Source organism: Salminus brasiliensis, chromosome 18, assembly GCF_030463535.1.
Source record: "Salminus brasiliensis chromosome 18, fSalBra1.hap2, whole genome shotgun sequence".
Lineage (NCBI taxonomy): Eukaryota > Metazoa > Chordata > Actinopteri > Characiformes > Bryconidae > Salminus > Salminus brasiliensis.
In genome coordinates, this window is record NC_132895.1 from 21,565,280 (window position 1) to 21,578,850 (window position 13,571).

Genomic DNA, 13,571 nt, shown 5'->3' on the forward strand with positions numbered 1-13,571 from the left:
TTGATGATAGTTTATGCTCTTAGTTTTGTATTCCACCTCCCTCCCGTCATGTATATATTGCCTGATAGCAGAACCGTATGTCGCCCATAGCCTTTTATACCTGGAGCACTGGCTTTTAGCAGTCTGGTAAATTGCCTTGTATGCAAAAGGAGATACAGTTCCTGCCAAATCTGCAGTTAAGCAGATCTCTGCAGATGGACAAACGCTGTGTGCCGTAGTCTTACAGCTATCGGGCATTTTGCTAATACCTTACTTGAAAGGTGTTTATATGAGTATGTTTTTATTCATAAGCTCTTTCTATACATTTATACTTCTTTACACATATTGTGCATCAGATGAAATGTTTGTACAATACTTTGTTGAATGCTCATTTATTATTTGTTGTCAAAAATAAATGGATTTTTGGCTATTGAGGTTTTATGAATTGTCTGCCTCTGCGGAAGGTATCAGACAAAGCACCACACGACTAGGGCGTTTTCACATCTACTCTTTTTAATCCGGTTTAAATCTGATGCTGGTTCGTTTTCACCCTTGGTGCGATTCATTTGAGCAGGAGTGACTACAGTATTCATACTCAGATGCCAACCAGAACTGCACCGAGACTCTTGAGAGGAGGTGATCTTGGTCTGGTACCAAGCTAACTCTGGAGCGGTTCATCAGTAGCAAGCGAACGCGATCTGGCCTCAATCCTACCCAACTCTCAGGTGTATTCGCAAGTTTTCCAAATGCCGCCTCTGCCGTTGCTTCATGTGAAACTGCACAGAAATGTGCAGCACTAGTCCAGAACACAAGACCTGCTTCCTGTATCGACTTACTTTCTCCTGTCCCAGACAGGTCTGACCAATAATGAGCAAGGAGAACGTCCTCACACAAACTAACTAAACCAAGGGGAAAACGCTCCAACTGATTGGGACCGGAGTAAACTACTATATATGTGAAAATGGCCATAACAATAAAGGCGCTTCCAATGGTTCTTTAAATGACTCCACTAAAGAACCACTTCTCTGTAGTAGAGACATCCGAGTGTGAAGAACTAGTGTTGCACTGATACTGGTACTTATCACAGTATCAGCATCAGCAATGGAGAGCACCGATACCATGAAGCTTACTGGCGCCCTACTTTTTTTTTTTTTTTTCTCATAGAAAACGTTTGTCTACATACTTTGTTTAAACAACCAGTAAAGGCCAGTCATTAACAGTTATCCCCATTAAATATACCTTTAATAGAACTTTCATATTTACAGGACTTTATTACAGGTTTTATTAGTTCTGAAACCTAAAGTTGAGTCTCAGCAGCTTGTTTAAAGACCACACACTGAAGTTTAGTAGCTTTTTACACAGAGACGTGTACCTGAATGTGATATTGCTGCAGAAACACTTTATTTCTGAAATGCTGTTTTTTTTGCTGCTCTGAAATGTGAACTTTACACCAATTAATCATTTTTCATAGCACTGAAATCTTCCAATGTGCAGTTCCTTAACCAGTAAATGTTGTTCTTTCAAGCTTATTATATCGTATTTGGGATAAGATATTAAAAAAAGTAAGTGGAACACTATAAATATGAGGATTCATAGTCATCTATCCAGTATTTAAGTCCAAGAGTTGGTATCAGTACTCAGCAAGTCATTCACACTTACACTGACCGATGTGCTGTACATAAAAAAAGAATTTGCCTACAGTTCTCATATCTCCATTAATTAGCTACATTTTATTACGACTACCCTAGAATTGGAACAGTATCTTAAACATATTCAGTAAAAAGATGGTATCTCTATCCATACTAAAAAATATCTGCCGAATTTCTTTTGCAAAACCTGGTTTCATTGTTTAGGGAATCCAACCTGTCCATTTCTTTTCCGCTCAGCTCAAAGTCAAATACTCTGGCGTTCTCCTGCACCCTTTGAGGCTGTGAGGAGCGGGGCAGGACAGAGATACCCTGCTGAACTGCCCACCTCAGCAGCACCTGGGCTGGCGTTCGTCCACAGACCTCAGCCACCTCCTTCACCACTGGCTCGTCCAGGAGAGCACCCTTTCCAAGAGAGGAATAGGCCTGGAAGTGAATGCCTGCCTGTTTGCACACATCCCTCAGTTCTCTTTGAACAAGCCTAGGGTGACACTCCATCTGCAGGACTGCTGGAGGCACAGTGCAACCTCTGAGCAGCTCCTGGAGGTGTACTGCAGAGAAGTTGGAGACTCCTATGGCCTTAAACTGTCCACACGCATAGAATTCCTCCAGCACAGTCCAACTTTGTGCTCGATGCTCCGCATTTAGGGGATCCCTTGGCTCTAAACCCGCAGTCCCAGGCCAGTGCACCAAGTACAGGTCTATGTATTTGCAACCCAACTGTTCCAGACTCTTCAAGCAGCCCTCTCTGGCCCTGGGACCCTGGTCTGTTGGTGCAAGCTTGCTGATGAGGAACACATCTGAACGCGAGAGTCCATGCTTGGGCAACAGTTCCCTGACGACTTGCCCGAGATGACCTTCATTGCCATACACCGCAGCAGTGTCGAAGGTGCGGTACCCTGCATCAAGGGCACTGCTGAGAGACCGGTACAGAGGGTCATGGCCCTGCAGCTTGTATGTGCCCAAACCCAAGAGTGGAATCTCTGTTCCAGAGTTGAGAGCAGCGGAGTTGACAGGGCTGTGCACCTGAAAAACATGAAAGGCCTTGTTCATTAACATGCCTGCATATGTGCAACAATGTCTAGACGCCTACTAGTCCAACGTCCGTTCTGAAAACAATGACAGGATTAAGGAGTCTGTTAATGAAAAAGTTTCATTAAGCTCAATTACTCCAGAAAATGCCGGTCCACTGCTCCAACTGAAATCCTAAATAATCTGCATTAATAATCTAATATAATTCACAGTTAAGGCCTAAAATATACACACACACCTAGGCTTTCAAACTCACTTTTTTCCATCACACATTTCATGTCACTTTTCGTTTATTTATGGCATTTTCAACCACTGCTTAGACAGAACTCGGCTATGAACTGGCGCCCAGTTCATAGCCGGGAGTATTCCTCAATGATTCCATGTAGGCTCCGGACCCACCGCGACCCTGGCCAAGGCACATGGAGAAGACAATGAATGAATTACGATGAATGATTAGGGGACTTATCCTAACGTTTGGGCCAAATTAACACAACAAGCTGTCTTTTGAATCAGCCCAACAGATACAATGGCAGGACAGTGGTGGCTCAGCAGTTAAAGCTCCAGACTACTGATGACAGGGTTGTGGGTTCAATACCCAGGCCTGGTAGGCTTGAGCAAGGCCATTCACTCTCTCTGCTCCCCGAGCGTCACAGCTATGGCTCCCCACCGCTCCAGGCACATCAATCTATGTCCAACACTAATGGTGAATTCTGTCTTTTAGAAGATTCTGGTCGGCCAACAGCTAAACTGCTGCACTTGTGACTGTATTTGAGAGCCCACCATTACAACCTGGGCTTTTCCCACCCAAGCAACAGGGGTCAAGACCTCAGACCCCTGAGGGGACATGAAATGTGTGGTTCTGAAAACCCGAATCTGAAAGCTCATCCTCAGCTGTAACTACAACTATAACGTTAATATTTCTGTCAACAGCACAACCCCGGTGCTGCATATGCCTCCATCCCACGCTTGAAATTAGGCCACGTGGGTTCTCTCCCTTTACAGATACACAGAGACAACATCAGCTACTGCGTTAGCTGGCTAGCATAGCTTCACAGGTGCTAGCTAGCCAAGTGGCTCAAATGCTGCGAACTACTCACACTAGACATTATATGCGGATTGCCTTACGCTGAACACAGAGGTCGTGTAAGATGTGGCATTACACTACACTTACTAACACCCAGAACCTACATGAGAAGCCATTCTGTTGAATTTCCCGCTTCTGCCTGAAGACACGTGGCGCCACTGGTTCCTGTCACTGACCCGCAGCGGGTCTCTGCGCTGAAGGAGGGGCACGTCGACCTTCCCCTGTGAACTTCAGCGGTTTTAGAAGCGCTGGATATAAGGACTTTAGGAGTGGACTGGAGTGATGGGCGTCTCTCTCCTTCACTAGCTCTATGGTGGATGAGATGTAGTCAGAATAAGAGGGCTGTATATTTTGGGTACCGGCGTGCTGTGGAACCAAAAGCATTTGGGTAATTTATTTGAGAGCAGCTCTCATACACTGGGTTTTATACCGTCCTGTTTTCTCCTCACCCTCCCTCGACATAAATTAATTTATAATTTTATAATTATTATTATAATTATAATTAATTTATTATTAATAATAAAAAAAAAATTCTTTATTAGCAAACGGTCTCATGAACCCCCTCTGCGGGGAGCGAGCGAGCCCATGTGCAGAGCTGTGAGCTATGCGGCACCAAACGGTACAAAATTAGCCCACAGAAAACGAGAGGAAAGGTCTGTCAGCTTTTACATTTTAATATAGGCTACAGCATAATATTTTATTGTGGGTGTAAGGATATCCCTAAAGTACGTTTCCTTAAAAATAAAAAAAGAAATAAAATAAAAAAGAAATACCAGAGGTTGTTTTTATTTTTATAAATGTGCATTGATTTAGGTGAAATCAGCCTTGGAAAATGATCTCCCAGGCTTCCACAGAGCATACTACTATCCAGCTTTGGGCTCACCCGTGGTCTAATATGCTACTTTTAGCATAAAGGCAGTTGTGTAAATTATTAATGCTGTTTTTCCCATGTTTACCCCCCCCCAAAAAAAAAAAAAATAAAGAAAGAAAATTATAAATAAAAATAAAATAATAATTGTGCACAAACCCTTGTTCATATACTAGTCTAAAAGCTATATATTAGCCTTCAGGTACCTAAGCTTCTAAAAAAAAATTTAAAGTAGGCATAAACATAACACAACTCAATGCATTCAAGGAGTACAGCATTGCAAGTCCCTTTTGAGTTCTGATATTACCACCCTTCATGTATGTGTGTTCTGATTAAATTTACATTGAAGGCATTTAGAAGACCCTCTTCTCTTCTCCAGAGCGACTTACATAAGTGCTTCACCGTTTACTCAGAAAATACCCTTAGTTAGTTTATAAAGACTAGGATCCAAAAGATCAAAAGTCACTATACGTGGTACTACACTTTGCCAAAGCACTTTTGGAAGAGGTGGGTCTTAAGTCTGCGTTTGAAGACAGCGAGCAAATCTGCTGTTCAGACACCCAGGAGAAGTTTGTTCCATCACTTTAGTGCCAGGACAGAAAGAGAGTCTAGCTGCTTGTCTTCCATGGTTATATTTCTATTATGGTTTCTGAATACCAGAAGTTTATAAACATTGTACTACCGAGCAGTGCTTCATGCTTTTATAAAAAAGATCAAATAAAAAAAGTCCAGAACAAAAGACATCCAACACACATGGTAATGGAGTTTTTATTTATGTTCCACACAAACACGCACACTATATACAATAGACAGTTGGCATAATAAGCATGGAAACATTCATACTGAGGTAGTGAACAGAAGTTTACATGTTTTTCCCTCTAAACCCACAAGCTGAGTGCAATGATAAAAGCACCATTTTAACATACAGTACCTTTCTTTAAGCTGAAATACAGTAAATACATTGGCAATGTAAGAGAGACAATCTGGCAAAAATGTAACAGTCACTACATGTACTGTAAACTTATCACAAGATTTACCACCACACCGTACAAAGGGAAAGTCCAAGGAGCTCAGTGCAGACCAGCGAAGGATCATCATAGATTGAGTCAGGAATGTCTCGTGGAGCCATTTCTAAACAACTGCAGATTTAAGATCATCAGTTCAAACAACTGTGGGTAAGTAGGCAAGTTATTGGGAAGGGTAGACCCTTTGCCAAAGTCCGGAAGAAGACACACACTAGGTACATTTACACGCAGCCTAATGATCTTTTAATAATATGACTAATGACTCGTAATAGCATAGCTCCATGTATATGCCTCAATCTGATTAGACCAGTCCTAATACAATTTCTCTCTGATTAAACAAGGTGGGTAATCCTTTAAATAATCTGTTAAATAGAAGAATTCGCCAAACAAAGAGTGTTGTGTTGAATAGTGTATTATATAATAATTATAGCATGATTAGCCAGTATGGTCAATTTAACTAAATACATCTAGCTTTAATTGTAGCTAAGGTTTAAATTCTTCTCAACTAATATGTTCATCACGTTGGGTGAGGAATCTTTATTGATCTATATAAGATCAATATTACTTTTTAAAAACTAAACACTAGATAGGACTCAACATTAGCCTGTGATAAGCAAAAACAATAGAACACGATCTCCTTAATTTCCCATTTAGAAACTTCCAGTTCCCACCCACTGGTTAGGACTCCACCAACACACAATGCTACCAGCACTGGGAGGCTGAATGTGACCATGTGCTTCCTCAGTCACATCAAGCCAGTTTTTCAAACTGCTACGGACATGTCACTGGACGGCTGAATTAAACTTTGACATCACCAACCACGTCTGCGCTCTGGCTAGCACCTGGCTGAATAAAGAGAGCAAGGCCTATTAGGCACTCCAGCCCACTGATGGCTGTGGCATCACTGGGGATTGAACCGGCAAGCTCCCCATGACTGAGCAGACACTGCACCTCGCTGCAGCACCCAGACCTTTTTTTAAATAGAAGCGTACAATACCAGAAAAGCTGTCAAGTCATGGCTATAGCAAAAAGACTATTTCTACAGCACTGAAACTCATTAATTAGGCATTAGTTAGTAAAGCAACGCCTTTAGGATTTTCTTTCACTTTTATTAAATGTATTATTGTGGTCATCAGCTACAGGAGCTCTGCTGGGAGTTTAAACACAGCAGCGTCACTACTGACTTACCCAGCACACAGTTGTGCTGTGTTCAGAAACTGGCCACTGACAAAACCGCATAACTACGAGTAGTATCAACAAGCACCAACTAGGCTTTTATAATAAAGTGGCCAGTAAATGTACAAGAGGGTGGACCCTCTTGTTTAAAAGGGCCAAAGTGTATTTATTGTACTGGAAAGTATTGCTTTAGTTGTTTATTAGTTTAGATTAGCATTTGTACAGTACTTTACTGAAACCACTGTTGGTGGGTACTTCTCAACCAAGCCATGACATGGAAATAAATGCCCACCAACACTACACAAAAGATGGACTACAGTCAGCAACTGTAAACCTACAAAACTGCACCCACTTTGGTAGGTGCACCTGATTAAGCAGTAACTGAGGATAGTTAAAGTAGCTCAATCTATTAAATGCCAACTCACTGTGTTACTACCATCTTGTAGAGAATGTGCTCCTGCTGTTGCATTCATTGTCTGTAGGTATGTAGAAACTGATCCTGGCAAGGTGTCTGAACTGTAGCTACCAGGCAACTGGGTCTCTTTCTCAAGGGAAATGTACAGGTACTGCAAAACCAAAAAGCAACAGCAGATGTCAAAAATGTATTACACAAGCTTAATTACAAATGTAATATTAAGATGAACCATTTCAATTACAAATGAAAAGCTTCACACTTATCAGTCATAACATTAATACCACCTGCCTAATATTGAGTAGGTCCCTCTTGTGCTGGCACAACAGATCTGAGCATTCAAGGAATGAACTAAGACCTCTGAATGCATCCTGTGACATCTGGCACCAAGACATTAGCAGCAAAACCTTCATGTCCTGTAAATTGTGAGGTTGGGCCTCCACGAATCGCATCAATGTGCCTACACATAGGTACCAACTACTGCATACCAGAAAAAAATCCAACAAGACCTGCCTGATGTTTGGAGATGTTCTGACCCAGTCGTCTAGCCATCACAATTTAGGCCTAGTCAAAGAGGCTCAGATTACACTTCACTTACTGCCCAATATATCCACCCTCTTACAGATGAAGAGAATCAGTGTTTTCTGCTTCACTTGTCAGCGATGTTACAGCAGTTCATTGGATGTCCATTCACTGATCACCCAGAGCATTAAACCAACCAATGGTTAAGAGATTTGTTGATCTGTTGCAAGCAGGAAAAATGGATGGGGGAAACTTTGCAAGACCTCCAAAAAGGCATGTATTATGGAGTGATCCCAGCACGCAGCGGTCAAGACCTACCAAGAGTCAAGAACAACAGGGAACAGGTTTGTGGGCACCCAAGCTTCATTGACGCAACTGACAACGGACCACCTTGCAACACAGGTCTAAGTATAACCCAAGTATATCAGGTCTTGGTTACGTATACTAAAGAACACTTACAAAGATCTCCTGGGGTCAATGTCTCAACAGGTCAGAGCTTTTTTTTTTTTTGGTGGCACAAGGGGGAACAGCTGCTGAGTGACTGACTTGAAAGCTGGACCACTAACTTAAACATCATTTCTCAGCTCCGAACAGTGTCAATGATAACCTCCAGGGTTAACAGTGCTGGATTAGGACCTTTATTGGTCCGGTTCCAACCTGCGGGCCTTGTTTGACAGCCCTATACTAGAGGGATTGAAACAAGGATAATACACAAACTTCAGGCATCTGCCATATTTCCATCGTTGTTGCCTCTGACAGTGTGACGACTTGGATGGGTTGGGACAAAAACAAAAGGAAGAAAAAGAAAAAAAACTCAAAGGAGATTGGTATAAATGTTCCACAAAGACAACAAATTTGTCAACAAGACTGATATATATATATCATTTTCAATTTTACTTACCTGTGCATTTAACTCACCTGCATGTTGAGTGTGGCAACACTGTCAGCTACAGTACAAGCTATATACAACAGCACGAGCATACATTGTATTTACCTTGGCCAGGGCGTAGGGCAGGACAGTTATAATAAGTCTTCGAGGGCTTATAAGAGGTCCAGTGATGGGAACTTGCTGTGGTTACATCTGGCCAGGCTTTTAACCTTCAAGCACCCTCTACGTACTGGGGTATCAGCATATAAGGAACATTTCATATTACAAGCCCGCCATTTGATTTTCTTTACAAGAGAAGTCTCAAGTCAAGAGGTCATTTACAGTAACGATTGTGGGGCAAAGGCAGCAGGTAGGTGTGTGTGTGAGAGAAACTCAGGAAAAAAAAAAAGGCAGTGCAATAAAACGTTACGGAATGAGTCAGATCAGTCGATGTTTTATTTAAGCGGCTGGATGGAGACAGCGACTGCTAGCACATAACTAAATTTATTTTGTGAAGTATTCAAAACAAGCACAGAAAACGACTCACGTCCGAACAACCGTTAAAGATAGTGTGTGTGGGGAACAATTTATCAAGATCTCGGTTCGCATTCAACAGTCGAGACGTAGTTTTTTAAGAGGTACATATTGAGAAGAACTTTGTTTGAACAATAAGAACGTGGGGAAACAATAGTACAAGTAGGACAGGCTACAATATATAGGGGTTTCAATCACACGTCCATTGTATGGTTATGCTAAAATGTCTTGAGAGTCAAGAGAGGCTACAATTTTCAAAGTCTGCGGTAACGCTTAGTCGTCAAAACACAGTTTTTTATCTAGTAGTACAGAGTAGCAATCTAAGAATCAGCCTGAGTTTTTTGGTTTATTTAGACGGTCAGCGGGTGGTCGCTTGTTTTCCGAGTTTCCTTTAGTTCATGGTGCTTTATCCTAGGAGATGACGTCGTTTCCAAGCGTTGGGCGGCCAGTGGACGTCATGCTCGGTCGGTAAGATGTGATTTGCTGATCAGTCGGTGTGCGCCCAGCTCCGCCCACTACCGCATATTTACCCACATCCTCCCTCTTCCCCCTCCTTTTTACACTGGTCCAACTCATTCCAAATAGCTCCATTCAAACCACTCCATCAAATCCTCAAACCCATCCATACGAAAGTATCAAAGCACAAAATTCCAAAAATGCAAAATAAATAATTAAAAACAAACTTAACCGTAGCTACGCAGGACAGTGACAGCATCTTTGGAGCCAGGGTAAGATTTCTGATATCAAATTAACGCCTTATCTTTCTTTACCATGCAAGTTATATGCCATGCTTCAAGACAAATATTAATAATAAAAAAAAAATCTAAATACTAACAATCAAAAAAAAAATCTAAATGAACAATGCAGAGGATGGTTACGTTTCAGTTCAATTAAAACCCAAAAACACATCTATCCAATAATAAATCAATAATTAGAGGAGGCATCCATGACAACGCATTAGCTTTTCCTCCCTTAACACTAAGGATAAGGCAGTCCCTCACACTCCCTTTAGTATCTAAACTAACACGCATGCAAGACACATCACTTATTTAAAAAGACGACCTGACAGAAAAACAAAGCCTCAGATTTAAACATGAAAAAATAATCAAAATCTGATATGGTATACAACTACCTTACTATACCACTATAAAAAATCTGTCTAAATGCAAATCAGTATTTCATGATCTTGAATAAGCTGGATTGAATCTAAAGTTAAACCAATGAATACAGTATCTACCCGTTGTCAGAATTAGCTACAACCTTCATAGAATATAACTCCCTGCAGATACGTCCCACTTCAATTACTTCCCTCCTGCGATACAAAACGGGACTCGCACACTTTCTGGCCAAAGTACGCTTTAGTAGCCACGGCCAAAGCCGTTGCTGTACTTGTCCTCCAAGTAATCATCTTTATCAAAGCCTGAGCCGAGTGAATAGCGCTGATAATGGGAGGACGAGGCGGCGGAGGAGGGGGGAGGAGGAGCGGCGCCTGCGCCACTGCGGGCGTAGTTGCGGGCGTAGCCTGCAGAGGAAGGTGGTGGCGGCGGCGGCGGCAGGAGAGAGCGACGGCTGCCCAAAGGGCTGCGCTCGCGGTAGTAGCGCGAGGCGAGAGGAGGAGAGAGCGGTCGCTGCGGAGGCGGAAGACGTCGGTCGTAGGGATCCCGTTCATAATAACGCGAGGAGGCGGCGGCATATGGGTCGGGCCGAACGCTCCTCTCGTACGCCTCGCGTTCGTAGTAGGCGCGGGGAGGCGGTGGAGGGAGAGGAGGAGGTGGAAGTCGGCCTCGGGGCGCATAGTAGTCGCCGGGCGGAGGGCGTGGGGGAAGGTAGTGAGGGTGGTGGTGTGGGTGTGGTGGATAGTGATGGGGAGGAGGGGGGAGATAGTCTTCCCCACGGCCATTTTTGGCTTGGTTACTGCGAGACAGGGACACAAAGATCTTTTGACCCTCCACTTTAGAATGATTAAGTTCCCTGATGGCCTCCAAGGCCTCATTTTCCCTCTGCATATGAACAAACGCAAAATTCTTCACAATATCACATTCCACCACCTTGCCAAATGGCTGGAAGAGCTCCTTGATTTTGGCGGCTGTGACACCCTCAGGCACGTTGCCAACGTAGATCTTGGTGGCGTTGCGCACTTTGGTGGTGGCGTACTCCACTGTGATGCGGGAGCCGTTGAGCACGAATTTGTGCAAAGCGGCGACGGCCTTCTGGGCCGCATCCTCCTCGTCCATGTGCACAAAGCCATAGTTCTTCAGGATGTCACAGTCTGACACCGTGCCATGCTGCTCAAACAACGCACGAAGCTCTGCTTCTGTGGTTGCTGAAGCTACATTGCCAACAAATATCTTCACCATTGTTGACTTTTCGAATGAGGCGTTTTCGGATGGATCCTGCGTTCCTAGGTAACCAGAGACACTGCCTAGAAGCAAAAACATTTTTTTTTAAGAAACTTCTTGACCAAGAAAAGTTGATTCCTAATTGCTCTTCTTTGGACTAAAGTGAGTGTTAAAGCTAAAATGCAACCAATTACGAGTTAAATAAGCAGCCCACTATATTAAATGGGCTGTACTTCTACATTACTCTGCAAAACTTTAGGAAAAAATAGAAAAGGAAAGGATAGACAAGAAAGCAATTCACAAGAAGTGCCTAAAAACACTCGATCATGGGCAACCGTGACGCCCAGTCGCGTGAATAACATGTTACGTGGTATGCGTCAAGGCATGTGATACACTGTGCAAAAAAAAAAAAATGGAATTAGGAAAGGGCATGTCACAGTCTGATTGAAGTGTGATTGAAGTGGGCACTACTGCATAATAGTAATAAGTAAGGGGCACTGAGCTATTGATAACAGGGTTGTGGGTTCAATGCCCGGACTCTGCAACTGGCCACCTCTGTGCCCTTGTGCAAGGCCCTCCACCCTCTCTGTTGTCCCGTCTTCTTAACTTGTAATCTTCACAGTACATGATTTATCTTTGGCAAGCCATTTTAGACAGAAGCGTCACAGGTCGCTTTAAGCGCTACTGTTCCTAGTAGAAAAGTTTCAGATAAACAACGTTTCTACTACTAATCAGATCTACAAACCTATTGGGACATTTTGTACAATACACACAGGACATTTATTCAACATTTAGACACACTGCCGGTTACTAAATCGAGTTAAACGGGATTATTCATGGTCTTTTTGTACTGAACCACGCAGTTGATCAGTAGTCTACGACCCCTGGGGAGACTCATGAAAGACACTGGGATGCTGTCCTGTCCTGTCCTGTCTCTCTCTCTCTCTCTCTGATGATAACGAGCTCTTTTGTAGAGTCCCTGATCACCGGGACCAGTTTAAGTAGCCGGAAACCTCGTAACTCATTTTGATAAAGTTGAACAGGTTTCCCCCCTCTTTCCTGCATCGCCGTCGTTCAAAGCGAAAGCGAAACATCGCTGCTGGGCAGACGGACTGCTGCAGACAGGACGAGGCACTCCCACTAGTAGCCTAGCCTAGTTTACCCGGCCAAATTCTCTGGCTTTCTCACACCCAGCAAACAAGTACTGGCAATCACACAACCTCTGTAGAGTAAAACTGATTAAAAAGTACATCCCACCTTCCTCTGAAAGTGTGAGGCTACAGGGCCAGTGCAGATGGCGGGCGCAGCACGGAAACGCTTCAACAGTGGATTTAAAAACAGCTGAAATGATCAACTCGCTGCACACCGACCCTAAACCCTGCTGCTAATTTAGGAGATTTGTGGCCAGGCTTCAGTTTGTCGTGTTTACTGGGTGCACACTTCCCCAGTTCAGTCTTTAAAAAGGTTCACGTTACATAAAGTAACTACAACCAAACAAAAGAGGGGGGAGTGAAGCGCCCTGGCAGCACGTCCGCCATGTTCAGGGCTAGCTACTGTGCCATCAGCTGCCGAGCTAGCTAGCTAAAGTAGCCGACACTAAAAACACACAGCTAGTCTCACTAATGTGAACCACATTATATGTAGTTAGACAACACGAAAAACACATCGATAAACTGCTTTATAACACAGTTGGCTACAAAAGTCAGAAACTCTCTCTGCCTAACAGACTGCTAACGTTAGCCAGCTAGCGCTAGCACTGCTGACTGTGCATGGCTAGCGTTAGCAGTGTAGCTACAGTTAGCTACTATTATTACTGCGTATGCGGCTATAAATATATACAAAAATAAATCCTAGCCACGATAAAACTATCCGAATATTCTCTATTCGATACTCACAATAAAAATACTTACCGTGAAGCAAGTCTCGGAGACTTCCACGACAGCTCGGACTCGCGGACTGCTAGTTTCGCTGCTAGCCCGTTTTGTTTGGCTAGCTGGCTCTAACCGAGACACTGAGGACAGCAGCAGAACTCTGGGTAGGAGGTCTGCCCTCACTGAAATGGCGCCATCTAACGAGTGGGCTCTGA

General features: G+C 43.3%; 2 protein-coding genes across 4 annotated transcripts; both read right to left on the reverse strand.

The window, feature by feature from the left end:
* Nucleotides 1–1,409: 1,409 nt before the first annotated feature.
* On the reverse strand, nucleotides 1,410–3,925 carry LOC140539448 (glyoxal reductase). Its single transcript, XM_072662160.1, has 2 exons — nucleotides 3,846–3,925; nucleotides 1,410–2,651 (listed from the first exon to the last, which is right to left on the reverse strand). The coding sequence occupies exons 1-2, from the start codon at nucleotides 3,855–3,857 to the stop codon at nucleotides 1,782–1,784; spliced, it is 882 nt and encodes a 293-aa protein (XP_072518261.1). The 5' UTR covers nucleotides 3,858–3,925; the 3' UTR covers nucleotides 1,410–1,781.
* Nucleotides 3,926–5,361: 1,436 nt separating this feature from the next.
* On the reverse strand, nucleotides 5,362–13,484 carry LOC140539447 (uncharacterized). 3 transcript variants are annotated; one of them, XR_011977830.1, is made up of 3 exons: nucleotides 13,396–13,484; nucleotides 7,821–11,568; nucleotides 5,362–7,376 (listed from the first exon to the last, which is right to left on the reverse strand). XR_011977830.1 is itself a non-coding variant. In XM_072662159.1 (2 exons), the coding sequence occupies exon 2, from the start codon at nucleotides 11,501–11,503 to the stop codon at nucleotides 10,505–10,507; it is 999 nt and encodes a 332-aa protein (XP_072518260.1). In that variant the 5' UTR covers nucleotides 11,504–11,568; nucleotides 13,396–13,484; the 3' UTR covers nucleotides 5,362–10,504. The 3 variants fall into 3 exon arrangements, 1 of the variants encoding a protein (XP_072518260.1); XR_011977829.1 differs by having other exon boundaries at nucleotides 5,362–6,480; nucleotides 7,236–11,568; XM_072662159.1 differs by having other exon boundaries at nucleotides 5,362–11,568.
* Between the last annotated feature and the right edge of the window lie 87 nt (nucleotides 13,485–13,571).

What these genes read in the sequence shown, in the direction of transcription:
- LOC140539447 (XM_072662159.1), bottom strand. Translation starts at nt 11,503, where the DNA reads ATGGTGAAGATATTTGTTGGCAATGTAGCTTCAGCAACCACAGAAGCA.